Source organism: Eublepharis macularius, chromosome 11 (genome assembly GCF_028583425.1).
Source record: "Eublepharis macularius isolate TG4126 chromosome 11, MPM_Emac_v1.0, whole genome shotgun sequence".
Classification (NCBI taxonomy): domain Eukaryota; kingdom Metazoa; phylum Chordata; class Lepidosauria; order Squamata; family Eublepharidae; genus Eublepharis; species Eublepharis macularius.
Window position 1 is genome coordinate 22,125,950 of NC_072800.1, and position 18,255 is coordinate 22,144,204.

General features: G+C 42.4%; 1 protein-coding gene across 1 annotated transcript in view; it reads right to left on the reverse strand.

The window, feature by feature from the left end:
* Window positions 1-15,113, reverse strand: part of STK17A (serine/threonine kinase 17a) — a 35,321-nt gene extending 20,208 nt beyond the window's left edge. Inside the window, exons 1-2 of the mRNA XM_054990833.1 lie at window positions 14,814-15,113; window positions 1,716-1,928 (exon numbers count right to left, since the gene is read on the reverse strand). Coding sequence (XP_054846808.1) covers window positions 1,716-1,928; window positions 14,814-14,980 — 380 coding nt within the window. The 5' untranslated portion in view covers window positions 14,981-15,113. The remainder of the gene's footprint in view (window positions 1-1,715; window positions 1,929-14,813) is intronic.
* Window positions 15,114-18,255: the final 3,142 nt, after the last annotated feature.

The following is an 18,255-nucleotide window of genomic DNA, read 5'->3' on the forward strand; positions in this document are numbered from 1 at the left end:
AACCTACCTTTATTTGCCTCCGTGTCTTCAGCTTTCTCCCCTTCCTTCCCCTGGCAGCCTCTATGCAGGAAAACTGTGGCTATGCAATGGGGAACAAACAAGGACTTGCAGGAGGGGGGCACCTCACTCACACCTGTAGCTACTTTCTCACACTATTTCATATTTCACTCCTCCTGACAATGATATTCTCACCTTTCTCAGTTTACTTCTCTCCTACTTTCTCTCCTTCCGGTCCATCAGCCACCCTACTTTTTACCTGATCCTTATCTGCAGATATTTACGTCACTTACACCCTGCCTTTCTCCAAAATGGGCAACTAAAGCAGCTTATATCATTCTCCACATCCATTTTATCCTACCTCTCCTGTGACGTAGGTTAGGTTGAAAATTGTGTGACTGGCTCAAGGTAACCCAGTGAGCTTCCACAACAGAGTGGTGGTTAGAACCTTCGTTTTCCACATCCTTTTCTGAAGCTCTGGCCACTACACTATGCTGGCTTTCATGAGGTGGCTGCCACTGAACAGAAGCAAGCAGTCATGCCATATCATGTAGTATCAAGTCACCTGGAGGTTGCTGCTGGCCCTAGCCCAAAGGCCAAAACAGCCCTGGAAAGGCACTTGCTCCTTTCCCTAACTTTTGCTGACCGAAATTAAGAACTCAACTGCAAATACTGCTGCGGTTGTCTAGCAATGGCCACAGAGAGCATTTGTTTATTAAAGCTACAGGTGCCTGCATCTATTATTTGGTTTTGGGTTTTTTTACTTCCCAGTGTATTGTTTTTTAGATTTCAGATATTTCTGCAAACCTGGGGCTTTTCTCAGGTTTTTAGAAACATCTGTCCAGTCTGTTTATGGCTCTAGTCTCCAGATTTAAGCAGCCATAAATTTGGCAACATTGAGAATATGATATATTGATAATAATAACATGTTCTCTGGCCCTGTCCTTCAACATTTATATGAAGTTTGGGGGGCTAGTACAGAGCTGATAAGTTTCTCTCCAATGTGAGGGAGTGTGCTAGGCTTCAGACCAGTGATCCAGGATCTGCAATAAGATCCATTGTCTTTAAGGTGCTAATTTCTAACCATACAATCCTAAACAGCTTAGAGCAAACATGCCTAGAAAGTTGCTTTACACCATTTACAGTCATTAAAATTGTAACATCGGAGCTAACTTATGAAGCGCAATTTTATGCATGTTTACTCAAAAGTCTGTCCATTTTGTTCAATGGTGCTTACTTTCCACACAAGCACATGCAGGATTGAATCAATGTAGTGGTTAAAAAAAATGAGTTCCAAGTCCCAAGCTGAAATCTTTCCTCAACTAAGGATTTACAAGGCGGCCTCTATCCTTTCAACCTCTGCAATACAGACAGGGAAAAAAATACCAGCCTAAAATGCTAAGACTTTAAATCAATGCACTTAACATTCACGCAGAATATTTTAAGTGTTTACGAGTTCAACCACAAAATGCATTTTTGTGCGGGCATCATATTTTAAGTGCATATTCTGTATTTAACTTAATATTTACTTCAATATGTGCCTCTTTTAAAAAGTTGTAATATGCTCTGAGTGCCAGCGATGAGATAAAAATTGAGTAAGAACAATACATTGACGCTCATTGATCCAAAACTCAGGATAACTTTTCAACAAGATATAACATGTCACTGAATAAACTTCTCATATTTTATTTAAAAAGACACTAATGATTAATACTTACTATTCCAAAACCAGGATCATTTCTGTTGGTGTCTCATACACTTCATGCAAGCTAATAACCCAATGGTTGCGTTGTGCCAATTCCAGAACTGCTATCTCATGAATTATCTCCATACGGCAATCTTGACCCTTTCGTCTTTTTCTCATAAATTTAGCTGCAAACTCTTTTTCTGTTTCTTTCTTTAAGCACTTCTTCACCACTGCAAATTTCCCCCTAGAAGCAGAAAAGGGATATTAACAGAGATAAGTAGTATGCCATTTTAGGCTACAAACTCGAACCACAGGGAAAACACAACTGTCAGTGCCAGCTGACAGCAAAAAAAAAAAAAAGCAAATTATAAAGGAAAACAAGTTTCAATCACTAGCCTAGTTGGTAAGCAGGGTTTATTTTTCTACCCCTAGTGTCCATAAAGAGGTAATTTTTCCAATGAAAATTGTTTTCACCACCCTACAGTCATCTGCAACACAATTCACTTGTGTGAATTGTGTTTACAGTAATCTGTAAACAATTAACTTGTTTCCCTGAAATAGTAGTTATTTTCTAAAATTAAGGGGATATTGGTTGGGGCAAAAAAGCACCACAATGGCAAAAAATGTTTGTAGAGAAGTTGTTTTACATCCCAGGTGTTTGTGGTGTGTGTATACAAAAGAGAAAACTATGTGGTAAGTCACTGTACTCTAAGGTCACTGTTTACTAATGTGCAGGTGACAATGCCCTAAAAGGATAGAAGGTTGTAAAGGCACTTCTCTATGCATTCGTCAAAAGAAGACTAACTGGGAAGGAATTTTAATTACACTGCAGGAACACATTTTGTAAAATAGTTCTCTTTTTCAGAATTTAAAGTCTTGCTTTTTATACTCTAGAACTAGGAAAATTACCAAGACAGGTAAAATATGCTTATCGAAATGCCTCACATTACTCTCCGTCTTGCTTTTATTTTAATGGCACTGGACTTTTCATATGTATAGCTCAGTTGATCCAGTATTAAAACCAAAATCAGAAAATAATGAGTTTTAACTGAAGGGATATTAAGTTATACAAAGTTGCAAACTTTGAATTTCACTCTCCAATCTCCTCCAAAGATACTTCCACAGGGACAGAACCCATCACCAAAAGTTCTTCACATCGGACTACCTGTGCCAGGCAACCACCAGAAGAACTGACCGTGGCATTCTACTGGTCATACCAGTAGAACTTGCCCCTCAAAACCATGGTTCTCAGGTTATGGGGGACTTTAAAAGACAAGAAACAACACCTTGAATTGAGCCCAGACACACAGGTAACCAAATTGGTTTAAAGTGGGTATTGCATGATCAGACTTATGTACATCAGTCAACAGACAAGCAGTTATATACCCTATACCAATTTAGGCTTCCATAGCTTCAAGGGCAGCCAGCATATTTCAATCCAGCCATGAAGTTACAGAAACATGGCAAAAGCAGCTCAGTTTATAAGAGGAGACATTTTTAAACTAAATATAGCCCACCTCCCCTGGGGGGGGCAGCATCCCTAGAAACATGTAGGCCTGATTTTCTAACAGGTCAGGAGCAAAACTCCAGACTTGTTACCATGTGTTTGATTCTTTCATTGTACATCATCTGTATCTCCAGGCACTGTCACTTTATATTTATAAGCACTGGTCACTTTCTTACCTATATTTATTTATTCATATTTATTGCAGATGAACATATTGCACTTATTGCATTTGAATATTGCAGAATCTTTGTAAGCTTGTGACCTTTATTGTTGAATGTTTGATTGAGTCAGTGTCGTGCCTCTGAGTTCTTTGTGGCAGTCATGTTATATGGTTGAATGAATGCATGAGACTGAAGACTTTTTTCAACATTGTTTATTATTTCATTTAGATACATTCTTTTGTTTAGTTAGTGGCTCACAGTGCCTGTGCTGCTTTCACTTGTTGTTACCACATTTGTCAAACAACACCCGGAGTGGGAAATACAATCTCCTTCAGAACATCAGTATTATCAAACTGCATTTCCTCTGCTTTGTCTGAATTCAGTTTTAGCTATCCTCAGCCACTTGGAAACTAGGAAAACCCAGGATATTAAAGCTCTGGATGATCTCACATTGAAAGCACTAGCAAAAGGTCAGTTCCCTATGGAATATCGCTGAACTAATAGGACGTATTCTCAATTGCCAACAATGACCAAGCCCATCCAAACAAAAATGGCCAAAACCATTCTAATACTGCTCTTTTAATAACTAATCTAGACTCAAAGAGTCTTTGCAATATAAACAGGTCTATTGTACAAAAGAAAGGTTAAGTAAGAGCAGAAGTGATGCATAATTCTGTCCATCTGCAAGCACAGACACACCATCTCTGTCCCATATCCAGGCCTGACTGAAACTGGTCAAAGCCAGGTATGTCTTAAAATGTGATTCCTAGGCTTGATGCAGACAAAATTACGTTTAGCCCGGGCAAGTGATTTCCCCACCTCAAGTAGGAAAAAGGAAAAAGTTTACAGTTCGCCAACACTTTTTGGAAGTCTCATGTAGCATGAAACTACCATATCCAACACAGCTGAGCTTTATGAACCCAGACCTACATTAACCAATTATATAGGAAAACCCGCCCAGACTCTCAGCTGTTTTTGGTACAGTTCTGTGCAATCCTATAGTCTGCCTATGCCAGCTAGAAAGAGCCACAAGGTTGTGATTAAGGCCCTATGTCACAATCTTGAAGATTGGTATATTATCAACATAGCACCAGTGTAAAAACCAGAATTGCACGGCAAATGAGGGAGTTAACCAGCATCTTAAACTGTTCGAAGACATCAGTACCTCGACCCAAAATTTAAATGGTAAACAAGGTGGCATTGGTGATCCTACTCTCATTTCTGCCCAACCAGTATAAATAACTGTCTACCATCTCTTAGGCAGCCTTTGCTGTCAAGTGAAGCAGAGGATTTGAACAGGACACTTGCAGAAAACCATGTATACCTCTGCCCAGACACCCAGATTTCAGCCATGCCAATAACATGCACAGCATGGGACTGTATCACTAAGAGTTCATGCTGCACAGCTAAGAATCTATACACAGACATGGTTGGGGGGAACTTTGGTTACTTCAAGTCAAGAAAGAGTGCTTTGCAAGGCTGATAAAAAAAAGAAAATATATTGCTAATGCTGGTTTCTCAAAACTCTTACAGGTACTCCACCACACATACCCAGCAAGTACTACTTGGTTCTTCAAATTAGGGGTGCAAAAGCAAAATACCCTATACAAGTAGGTTACCATGCCTCAAAAGAACTGACGTAACAAATGTCCCCAATATCCTTTCCTTCCCTACTGTACCCTCTAGAAATATCTGGTTACCATGTAATGGGTTAATAACCCTTCCTCTGTCAAACAGCTCTAGCAGTACTTAGCACACAAGGGGCACAAAGTAAGCATGCGCTGTGTATCAATAGAGGGTCCTCCAACCCATGAAAGCCCACATGCAGGTCACCTTCTACCACGTACTAATGAAGGCAACAGCGAGGACAGCCACCTTTGTGGCAAGCACTAGGCAATCCACTCCAACCAGTGCTACTGTGGGCTATTACTTTGCAGGGTCACAGTCAAGGCATACACAGCAGCATAAATGGAAATGGCTGTGAAGGTTGGTGGGTAAGATATTTGCACTGCCCAAGTTTCTTTCCTGGTATGTCTTGCTGTTAAAATAGTTGTATAGTATTTATTACACGATTACTCCGATTTTCCTCCAAGGAGTTCAGGGTGGCTTGCATCATTCTCTTCTTCATTTTTACCTGATATCTACCCTGTGAGGTACACTAGGTAGAGAGCAACTGGTCCAAGGTGAGCTTCATGCCTGAGCAGGGAGGGAGCTGAACCTAGTTCTCTCGGGTCTCCATCCAGGACTTTAACCTCTACATCCACAGATACATGGGGATTTGGATTTCAGTCCGTGCAGTAATGGTAGTTACAGGTCTCCTATTACATGCAGCGCAGTCATTCATAGATACATGAAGCTGTCCTTCTACTGAGTCAGACAGCGGGTCTATCAAGGTCAGTCTAGTCTACTCTGACTAGAAACAGCTCTCTAGGTCTCAGGTGGTGGCCTTTCATATCACCTGGTACCTGATACTTTTCAAGTGGAGAAGCTAGGGACTTAACCTGGGAATCTGCATGCAAGGCATACGTTCATTACTGACCCACACACTCCATAAGGGCAAGCACTGTTTTGTGTTTACTTCTTCTATGTTCTATTGTATGTGAAGTGGAACATGATGGCATCATGGAATTATGCCATAATTGCCATGTGTTATCATGCATTGTTATCACACAAACATTGTAGGCATGTCCATCTGTGATTGGCAAATGGTGTTGTCATGGTTTCCTGAAACAGTCCTTTAATCTCAGCTTCTTGAAGTCCTCCCCCCAATCTGATTTGAACCTTTCTAAAAGTTGAGCATAGAAAAACCATTGACATTTATAACCTTTAGCTATTAAATCCTCCCTTGTCTTCAATTTACAATCTCCTTGTGAGAATTCTAGTAAGTCTCTGTAAGTCAACCATCCTTGTTTGGTAATCATCTCCTTCTATAAAACACTTCCTGTGCTGAAATCCAAAGCAGTGTCTTCTGTGATAACCTCGGTTTGTATTTATTCCAAATTCTCAAGATGGTTCTCCTAATATAATGACTTTTGAAGTCTACATTCACCTTTACTTTATCATACCACAAATAAGCATGCCATCCAAATCTCAGGTCATGACCTTCCAATGTCAAGAACCTCTCATTTCTCACTTGGATCTCTGACTGATGGGAGAAGTCAAACGGCTGCTGGGAACTTTTACCCCTCCCTCCCAGGAAGGCCACCATCTGCAGGGGAAGACCAGCTTGCCCCAGCTACAGATAGGTGAGCTGCAGGGAGCTTGCTTCTCCCTCTGTCAGTTCTGCTCACCTGCCAGTTGCCCAAAGATGTTAAGGAGAGGACATTGCAGCCTCTCCTACCAGAGGCTTTACAACTCTAAGAACTGTATTTTTTATATGTATATGTATGTATGTGTGTATGTACATATATGTATACACACATGCATAAGTATGTATAAGGCACCTTGAAAGAACGTCTGACAGAAAAACAAGGTATAAAATTTTAAAATAAACAAATTAGGCTACACTGGCATTAATGGATCACCACCATGACCCCTGAATTTAAGACTAATTTATGTGGCATCTGTCATGTAGATGTACCAAGAAATGCAGAGCCCTAGTCTGTTAATACTCAGCACTATAGAAATAGTACCCTTGCCTGTATTGGTAACTAAGCAACTATTTAAAAGACTCTTCACAACTAACAAACTTGATTTCAAATATATATTGAACTGTATTACACGTACTCAAGACTGGTGTTTCATTCATCAGATTTTTCCCTTCCTTAAAATCGTTCCCAAGACTGTGAGCGTGACACTAAATTGACATACAAGCTCCCAGAAATCAGTGACATTTAGTTCCAAGTAAATGCAGCGAGGGGCAGGGCGTGAGAATTTACTTTTAAAATCTTTAGTGAAGAGGCAAACCAAGAGGAAGTGGAAGATTGGTACACTATAGGAATACAAATTATTTCATCCAGAGAAAGAAAGGTGATTCTTGGTTGGGTATTCATGGGCAAGGGCTATTTATTGCAAGGCTGAAATTTAAATAAGAAAAGAGGGAATACTTGGTAGACTGAAATGGTTTCATTACCAAAATTTGTTTGCAGTATGGTATTGGCTAAAAATCTGAATGGCTACACTAGAATTCAAAGTTATTAGATAGCACTCAAGGTTATTTCTTGAGACTACCAACCTCAAAAAGTATGGTTTATGTTGGCATGTCTCCTGGTCTGAAGAAAAGAAACAAAGGCCCTACTGATTGCAAGTCAAGCTCGATAAGCAAAAAGCTTTTACGTCATATGTTTACCCACTTTCTTGTTGCCATGGGTTCTACTAGTGAACAACTAAGAATGTGACATCAAATAATAGTTTCTTAAAGTAACCTACAACATGTCCTGTCACTATTGTGAGATCTGTACTTATTAATAGTAACTTTAGTGAGGAAATTAATCTTTGTGAAGGTGTGAAAGAGGGTTTGAACAAAATGGGACCGATCTAGACTACGAATTAATTCTAGATGTCAGCTTTCTGTATGGGGATATTCACCACCATTCCGCACACTCGTGAGAAAAAAATGTAATAAAATGCTTATTCATATATCCTACTGCTAGGAGTTCTCCCTTCTCACAGAACCTGTGATCTTTTACAGCTCAGTCTGAACACACTTAATAGTAAATCCTGATGAGTTGAACAGGACATTTCCTAGTAAGCAGGACTGCAGTCGTAACACTAGTGCCACTTCTCAGATGATGGGAAACTGTAGGACAGATACGAATCTTTAACTGAACTTTGTATACAGTAAGTTGGATCCAGACTAAATTGTCCACCAATGGAAGGCACTTCCATCAGCAGAACAGAACTTTCCTGCCTCATTCCCTCTCACTGCAGCCTGTTTATCTTCCAAAATACTGCTCCTGAGGGATAGGGAACCCTCTCATGCTAGGGTCATAGGGTGCAAATCAGTGGCAAATCAGCAGCAACAAGGGAGAACTGGCAGAAAATACACTTCCCCATCTTTTGAAGGAAAATGTAGTCTGGATCCAGCCCACAGTTTAGGTTGAAGAATAAAGTAAGGGGGGGGAATACCTTTCCTTGATTTCTCCCACACCTCAGGCATTATAGTAATAGAATCTCGCATAATTTCACATTCTTGTACCCTAACACCAAAATGCTCAGTGCATTGTTCATTACCAGGCTCCACTGTACTTCAGACAGACATGGAAGGGGGACTAGTTTAATGATTCTCTTATAATGCACTATGGATTTTTTTTGACCTGTGCAATTTTACCAGATCTTCAAATTCTTCTGTCAAGGATTTTTTAATCCATTCCTGGACTTCTGGAAGCACGTTTGATTTCTACTTTTTAGCTATTATATATTTAAATGTGACTATCAATTGCTGAATTTTGTTCCTATGGAATTGTTACTCTAGATTTAAATATTCAAGTTAAGTAAATATCAATATTTTACTTTTCTTCCCATGCCCATACAAAAAAGGTTTTAAGGCATGCCTCCACCACATAGGCAGGTACCACACTAATAGTCAATAGTAGCATCCAGCAAGACATTGTAATTTGAGGCAGTGTTAAATTTTTTAAAAAACTTATAGATCAGTGTGATATATTATGTTACACTTCACATTGGCCATAATTTCCAGAGTTTTGCATGATTTTATGGCTACTGCCATTTTACAGTGCTAAACCTTTGTTTTGGGAGTCTGCAAAGCCAATGTCATGTGCCTTTCTCTGTTACCTAGACAACAAAAGCCAGTTTCCCCTCCCATTTCTTTACTTCTTAATAGCTGCTCATTCACCACTAAGTATTCTAATGAATTTTCTAGCCAGACTAGGGCAGAAAAGTTCGTTATGAATTTAACCATAAATTTGAGTCAGCATGGCCAGTGGAAGAGCTCATTTACATGTGCATTTCAAGTAATCTTATTTCTTAGGAATTAAGATATACTGCAGGGCTAATCTTATAAACTGTTCCACTTGGACAAATGTTTACTACTTCGGTTGTAATTTTAAGCGAAAACAGCCCTGGAGAAGTACCCACCTAGTTTGTCCAGGCCTTGGTAGCAGTAGCCATCACACAATTTGACCAGACTTTTCCTCTGAAGAGGAAACAGGGGGCGGGGGACAGGTGAACATAAAAAGCAGGAAAAGGGGAGAGGCTAAGGGTGCTGGCCATGGAAGGGAAAGAGGAAATGGCAGAAGGGAAGATATAGGGGAAAATGAGATGCCCTGCACGTCCTTGCAACATTTAACACATTTATATTTCCCTTGTATTATTATTCCTCAAGTTGGAGATAAGCTCCTTAGGGTGGAGGAAGGCTCCTTGGTGATGTCTGGATCCACCCCAGTACATGTTTGTGCACTTTCTTTTGATATTTAATGTGGATAATGGATGAGACAAATAAGAAGGGGAGGGGACCAACATTTAGGAATACAATTCCACACAATGCTGTAGTCATTACTTCCTCATTTGTTACCTACATAATTTCTAACAGCATCTCTAAACGCACACACACCCCTAAACTGGACACAGAAAGTTTTATAACCATACTGGTCTATGCAAAATTAAAAGACACAAGAACAAAATCAATGTAACTAATATAAAATACTGATCAAACTTGTGATGTCTGATGAAGAGTTCTGCAGAGCTCAAAAGCTTGCACAATGGTTTGTATCAATTTGGTCTTACTAAAAAGGTATTACACTGAATTTGTTCTGGTTTTTGGACACAGGATGGTTAAACCCAATGAAGTCACAGCCTAAGTGTAGCATTGCCCTGTAAGTGTTCTTGCAGCTGTGGTACCAGAAGACAATTTTAATTCGTTTTCAGAAAGCAAACAGAATGGGGAAAAAACCAGCAATGGTAAAACTTTCAGTTTAAATACTTTGGAATATAAAGAAATCTCATATTTAAAGGACTGAAGACTGCTTACAATGTTACACAATGAAATTTAAGACGATGAAAAACGGCATAAATATGTGCTGATACCCACAGCAGTCACTCAGTCGTGCGTGCTACAATTAAGAGGAGGTCTTGAATTGCCTTCTGCTTTCCACAGTTTTTACTGTCACAGGTTCAATCTAGTGGAGATCACAACCGTGATTTAATAAATACACAGAGTTATTTGCAATTAGAGAACAAAATGCAACACTAGCAGCGAAGATCTCATGACATTACAGCACTGCTACCAAAGGTGAGAGCAATCTGATCTCAAATATGTGTACCTTTGTAGAAAAGGCAGTAACTGATACTACTATTATCTTTAAAGCATTTTACTGCAAATCCCTGTTTTCTAGAAACAGGACACTATATCCTTACCAAACCAACAACATGCTTATTGGTGTAGTGGGCCTATCAGAAGTGTTAAACATCCAAGTTCTGCACCCTCTAACTTTCCAGTATTTATTCAGAGCATCTGATGAAATGCAGGTGTATTTACCATACTATGAACCAGCCACTATGCAGAATCCAAATTCATTAAAAGTCTCATTGAAATGCAGGGGATGAAAGCTTAATCTCCAAGCACTCAAGTCATCAACCATCACTACATTATAGAGCCCATGTAATAGGGGATATCATCCTGTATCAATTACACAGAAGTGGATATGCAACATTGACAGTGGAATCCTAAGCAGAGTCACACCCTCCTAAAACCTCTGAAGTCAATGAGATTGTGTTTAGGATTGTACTGCGAGAAGTACATGTAATCTTCTTGCAAGCTTCAGACCTCATATGAATGTTAATAAAGATAATGCAAGAAAATCATATATTTCACCTTCACATTTACATTAGCAAATTTAAAACTCACCCAATTAAAGCCTCAGCTATGAATGTATCTAACGTCTTTTCTTATCCATTTTACCACTTAATTTTAAGCAACAATATTTAAACAAACCCCTTAAGTCTTTAACTTATCAGATTCAAGGTTCAATATAGAACTATGACTGCAATATGTAGTATTTAAAGAATACCTTAGAACAGGGACAACCTACTTATGGCTGCATGCCACGCATACCTTGCAGTCCAAGACTTTCTACTTTGTAATGCTGCTGCCTTTAACTGACCTGCTTTATAGCCTACAACAATCCCTATGTTATTCCGCTTGCAAATGGACGTACATCCAATACAGACCCCCATCATTTCCATTTGTATTACTTGGTCCAGTCCTAAGGACAACAGAATGTGAAGGATCTGAACTACACAACTAGTTGCTCATTCTAGCTTAAAACCCATGAAAAAATTGTTTTAACATGACTACCATCCCAGTCCTGTAAGAGAATTTGAGAACACCTTAAGACTGAAATTTTAATGCTGAACTTATTTACATCTTTCTGTACACACTAAAGCCTAGACCTCAACCAATTTGAGAGTACAATGTTAATTTGACTCAGACTTAAGCTAATGTCATTGGCCAAACTTTTTTCATTTGTGTTTCACAGCAGTTTAGAAATATTTGTCAGGACGAAGTCTGGACCCAGTTGATGCTCCAATAAGATGCACGACTCTTGGAGAAAATTCTCACATTAAAATCTCAAGCATGAAGATCCACATTTATGTACAAGGGCATATGTATTTTTCTAACAAATAGTAGTATCAAAAACTTTTAAATTTCCTTGAATATCTCAAAAAAGGTTTCTACTCTGAGGCCTTGATAGTACATCCGTTTATGGAAAGGAATTGAGAGCTTCCTTATTAAATATGGTAAAAAAAACATGTCACCAAATGCAGCAGTTATTAACATTAAGCCGTACAGAATATACAAACAATCCACCTTACTACAAAAAAGATAGAATCAAGATTTTAAAAGGTGATCAGGACCAGTACTACAAAGTAGCTTTTCACATGGATAACATTTTTAACAACTTGCATACCTCATTTGCCAGTTTTAAGAAACAAGAATAATGTCTCAAGGCTGAGCAAGTATCGCTCACCATGACCTATCCTTAGTCTTCAGAGAGTCCAAAGTCACAGCTTTGATCCCTACAAATATGTGTTTAAAATACCAGAAGAGGCTTGTTTGTGTCTTCTGACTCAGCGTTTGTTTCTTTAGCCTTGAAATTTATAATAGTTTCAGGTCTATAAGCAATAATGCCCAGACAATTGGGAAACCTGACTTCAGTAAGGACTATCTTCAGACTTAGCTATTTAAACTTTAGAAAGGCTCCATACAGGTCAAATGCTACACATGTTTATTCAGAAAGGAATCCAAGAGTCCTGTAGAACTTGATCCCAAACAAATGTGAACAAAATAATGCTTTAAGAGGCAAAAGCTTACAATACTGTGTGTGTATATATATACATATACACATGTTTTTATACACAGAGCAGCCAGAGGAACAAATCTTTCAAGTCCCTTATACAATCAAAAATTAGTAATGTTTCAAGACTGAACAAATGCACTGGATCAAGTAACAAATAACATCAAGTTCCACCCCCACCGCTGCCAAAATACTTAGTAAATTCCACATTCAAGCACATTCGCTGTCATCATGATATCATGGAAGCTGCTGACAGCAATATTCTTTTACTTTAAGTCAAACTGCTTTAACAGCTGGTTAACAAAAAAGTGTGCACATACAATCCTATGTCTGTATGCATCCTATCACACATGTATCCCTCCTTGATTACTTTCGATAGACCAAAGAATCCTCCTGCCATTTTCATGCGGATTACTCATTCTGAGTGAAAAGCAAGTTAAAATTGCCACAGCAATAGTAAAACCAATTCTGACTGCTTCAGCCCAAGTGAGCCAAAATGCTCACCATACCCAAATGATATCTACCTCCCTGCCCCAAATCAGTACTACTATTCAAAAGCTAGGACCCAATTACCAATAACATCTCATGGGAAAAATAAAGATCTAAACTTGGGGGCAATGAAAGAGATGACAAGAATCTACTAGCATTACTTTAAGTGTGTGGGCCTGACCCACCACTAACAGAAGCATCACAAAAGAAGAGTAGGAGGGGCACAGTTCACACGCACACAGATCCATCTTACTGGTTCTTGAAATACCCAAGTCTGCTCTTCATACTCACTATCTTATAAGGGGGTGGGAGAGGAGAATTTTGCTAGTTATCTTTATAAAGGAGGGGGTGGGATGTGAAAAAGGAGACTGGGAGGGGGAGCAGGAGAAGCAGTCCCTATAAAACATTCAGACACACTGCTCTGAAGCTTTACAAACAGTGCCTGGATTAGTGGCAGGAGACAGAAGACGCAGCAAAGGGGGACCAGTCTAGTTGATAGAGGAATTAAGACGAGGGCAGAGTTTTGCCGGAGATTTTATGTGAAGGACTACAAAAGTAAATTTCCATACTGGCGCTGTTTTTACAACTTTGCCTACCTCCACAAAAGTCAAAACTGCATCTACAAGACTCTTAAAGCAAAAAACGTGTCAGGGCTTGCTATACATCACAGGCAACCAGAAACACCCCAGGCACAGCACTCTTTAGGCAAGTTTGAAGGACAACATTACCTTCTAGCCACAACAATGGTGGAGAAATATTAACAACAACACCCCAAGTCATCTTGTTTTTTTTAATGCCACCCTCTTGGCAGGGCACGCTGCACGATTCTCTTTTCTCCCACTTTATCATCCCAACCCCACCCCTGTGAGGCAGGTTAAGCTGACAGCGCACAAATGGTCACCCAGCAAACTTGGAATTTGAACTGGGGTCTCCTAAAACATAGTCCAACATCCTCACCACTTATCTGAAGCCCACTTCAAGCGGCTAACTGCACTGTCTGCAGTAGAAAAGCAAGATTTGGGTCCAGTATCCCCTCAAAGACCAACTCGATTTCAGGGGAACTCTGATTCTCAAAAGCTGATACCCTAAAAACCACGAAGACGTCCCTGGACTCCACTCCTGCTCTTCTACTGCAGACCAACCCAGCTACCCCCCTGAACCACTGACACTCTGTTAACACCACTAAGGATCCCTCCGCATCCTTATAACGAAGGTCACTTATAGCCCACCTTTCTCACCAAGACTCAAAGCCGATTCGAAAAACAGAACATTTTTGAAAAAAGCAAACACCACAACGCGCTGGGTTTAGGCTACAGGACTGAAAAGAGTGCAAGCCCCAAAGATGAAGTCTAAGGCATCCCGACTGCCCGGGAGAGGGTCCCAAGTCGGGGTCTGTGCCCAGAAACATCGTAGGAATTGTGGCCGAGGGGGTCTGCAGTAAAACCGCGGGACTGGAGTCCAGGGGCGCCTTAGAGACGAACAAGCTTTCCAGGGGATGAGCTTCGGCGAGGCAGAGCCCCCTGCTTCGGGCGCAGGGAGGCGCGGAGCTCCTGCGCTCAATTGCTCCCGGCAGCCGAACAGGGCAGCCCGGCCCCTCCGGAGCGTATCGCCCGTGGCGCTCTTGCGGGTCTCCCGGCTGCCCCTGGACTCCGCGCCCGCGGGCCCTGCGCGGAGGAAGAGAACGGCGCGCCAAGCCGCGTCCCCCCCCCCGCCCTCACCTGCCGAGCTCGCGGCCGGGGCTGAGGCTGTAGCGCTCCTGGAACGGCTCGCGGAGGATGGGCGTCCGGATCTCCGTCAAGAGCCCTCCGCGCCGCGGCTGCTGAGGCGTCCGGCTGCCGCGGGAGCGGCTCGGCGGCGGCTGCGGCGGCTTCTCGTCGGGACTCATGGCGAGAGTCGGTCGCGGAAAGGAAGCGCGGGCTGCGCGGGCTAAAGGGAAGAGGGCGCCCGCCCGGCTCCGGCCACTCGCGGCAGTGGCGACAACGTCCCGCCCGCTCTCTCTCTCTCGCCTCGCTCGAGGGGACTCGAACTCGCCACTGCGGCTGCGCGGCGAGAGGAGCCAGCGGCACGCGCTCGCCTGACTGGCGGCCGGTTGGAGGGGTGGGAGCCGAGCCACGCCCCACCTGCCTCACCTGCGTGGCGGCGAAGGGAAAAGGGAGAGGGGCGGGGCTTTTGGCGCGAGGCCTCTTGGGGAGAGCGTGAGCGGCGCGCGGCTTGGCGGTTAGGCGGCGCCACCTGCCGGTTGAGCGGAGGGGGCGCAGGCGGGGCCTGGCTCTGCTCTTCTGAGGGGGGTGGAGGGCATATTACAGGCGTTTAAAACCCAGATTATAGTCTTTGTTGCCAACTCCAGGTTGGGAAATTCCTGGAGATTCTGGGGGTGGAGCCTGGAGAGGACGGGGCTTGGGAAGGGGAGCGGCTTCATTTCGGTATAACGCTGTAGAATCTACTTTCCAAAGCAACCGTTTCTCTAGGAGAACTGATCTGGAAATAAATCAGAATAACAAGGCATCTCCAGGCTCAACGTGGTTTGGCTACCCTAGCGTTACAGCGTTAGTGTGGTCGAGAGAGCAAGATTCTGGTTCAGAAGCACCTTAAAGACCAACTTGATTTCCAGGGTATGAGCTTTTGAGAGTCAAAGGGAGAGCTGACTCTCAAAAGCTCCTACCCGGGAAACCTAACGGTGCTCCTGGACCTGAGTCTTGTTCTTCTAATACAGACCAACGCATCTACCCGCCTGAAACTGTGGAAGACAGAATGAGTAGGCTGGGAAGGAACCAAAGAGATCTGAGTTCAAATTTACTATTGCAGAAGGGGTAGCCCTGTTAGCCTTTTGAAACAAAAGCCTAGTGGCATTTTAACTCTCTGCCTCAAATCCTCTTCCCCTCTTGTTTATTTTTCCCCTATGAGTCTCCTCCCAATAATTTCTTTTACACATATCTGAAAAAAAAAGAACTTTGACTTACAAAAGCTCATCCTACTATATAAAAGGCAAGCCATATTGGTGACAACTCACTTTTTAGTCCCAATGCAGGCGCACTTGCAGGCCCTTCCGTGGAGATAAAAAGTGAGTTATTGGCAACATGGCTTGCCTTCAATGTCCCATGGAGGCCACCACCCCAGCAGCATGGCCTTCCTAAGGCCCCACAGAGGCCGCCGAGGTGGCAGAGGCCTGGTGTGGCAGTGCAGCCCTCCCAAGACCCCGCAGCAGCTGTGGAGGTGGCGGGGAGGCCCAGCACAGCAGAACAGGCCTGCCAAGGCCCTGCAGTGAGGGTTCACCAAATCAGTTTTCTAGAGCTAGTTGTATTTTTCCACATAACAGGTTCTGTTGCTACTATTGAAATAAATTTTGTTAATCTTCAAGGCGCTGCTGGACTTTTGAACTATTCAAATTCCTAACAAGTCATCCCAGTAGTAATGCTAGAACAGCAGAGTCACAGTGTGATCTATGTAGAGTTACTCCAGTCTAAGGTCATTGTAGTCAAGCTGTTCAAACTGGACTCACTTTACAGGGAATTTGTATTTGCGGGCTGTTGTAGCAAAAATGAAATAAAATAAACAGAAATTTAGTGGCACAAAATTTTATTCCAGCAGTAGTTCCCACTTCTTCAGATGCAATAAGTGGGTTTAGTCCACAAACATTTATTTGGAATAGAATAAAAATGTGTTAGTTTTTAAAGAGGTAGGACCTCAGAGTTTTGTAAGGATCCACTTGTGACTAGACATGGGCACGAACCAGAAAAAAAAACGAACCATGGGGTTCGTGGGGTTTCCACGAACCATGAACTGGCATGGAACTGGCCCAGTTACGAACCAGTTTGTGGTTCGTGGGGTTTAAATGCCCCTTTCCGGCAGGGAAAGGGGCATTTAATTGTTTAAAGGTCCCTTTCCTGCCACTTGCAAGGGGCAGGACCCTTTAAACTATCAGCTGGCAGGGGGGATAATGCTGCCTGCCAGCTGATAGCTTAAAGGGACCTGCCGCTTACAAGGCAGGGCCCTTTAAATAGCCCAAACCTGAGCCCCCAGCCCCACTCCCCCCAAGCCCCAGCCCCCCACTTACCTTCCCTCTGCCATTTGAGGGGTGGAAAGGGCATTTTTGGCCTTCTCTCCTGCCCTGTGGGCCTGCAGGGCAGCGGAGGAGGAAAAGGGCCCTCCCACCCCTCAAATAGCAGCCACGGTAGGCTCCATTTAGCTTGGTGGGTCCCAAGTTTATTTCAGCTTGACCCACTGTAAACAGGAAGTTGGTCTATAGGTACTATAGGCTTGCTATCTGCTTGCCCTCAGGCCCCGTGACTGGCCTTTGAAAAACTGAGGAGCGGGAGAAAAAAATAGTTGGATGATGGCCTCCATAGCAATGCTCTAGGAATCCCCCAAGGTCTCTATTCTTAGAGAGTCACCCAGAAGTGCTATCATATCTTCTCCAAGCTTAGGATTGCCAGGCCCACCTACCTTGAAACTGAGGGGCATTTTCACTATGTTTTGGGCTGATTCCTAAAGAATTGGCCCCGCTGAGACCCCGTTGCTTCCAGTTTAAATCAGAAGTGATGTTATCGGAAGCACATAGAGCGTGCGTGTGCCATTTCACTGTGTGCTCTGGCTAGCCTTTCCATACCTTCCATCCTGCCACATAAGCAGTGGCAGAGGGCGGTAGCTGGGGGATGAGGGATCCCTCTTTCCAGCAGGGGCTGATATCCATCCAAACTCCACCCTCCCAAGGCACCATCCTAAAAACCTTCCAGTACTTGCTGAGGCTGTGCTGGCAGCCCTAAGCTACCATCATACTTATCATCCACAAATGCCCACCCCATTTTGCTACATTTTATTAGCCACCTAGAGATAGAAATACATCTCAATATTAGGTAAAAACTTTGTATACTATACACAAAAAGTAACATTGATGCAGTTGGAAGGTACAGAACATCCTCTCATAAGGCATGTTGCAGAGGGAAAAGAAGTTACTAATAAGTACACCACAAGATGCCATAACAAAGTGATTTTATTGACATTCCTTTACAGTGCTATGATTGAATAGAAAGCGCAGCCTGAGTATCATGTGACATTTTCCTGTTAATATAAGCAAAATCAGCCCAATAATGAGGACCTTTCCTGCCACTGACTTGTATGAAGTCTTTAATGAAACCATAATAGACACTTGGTTTTGGGAAA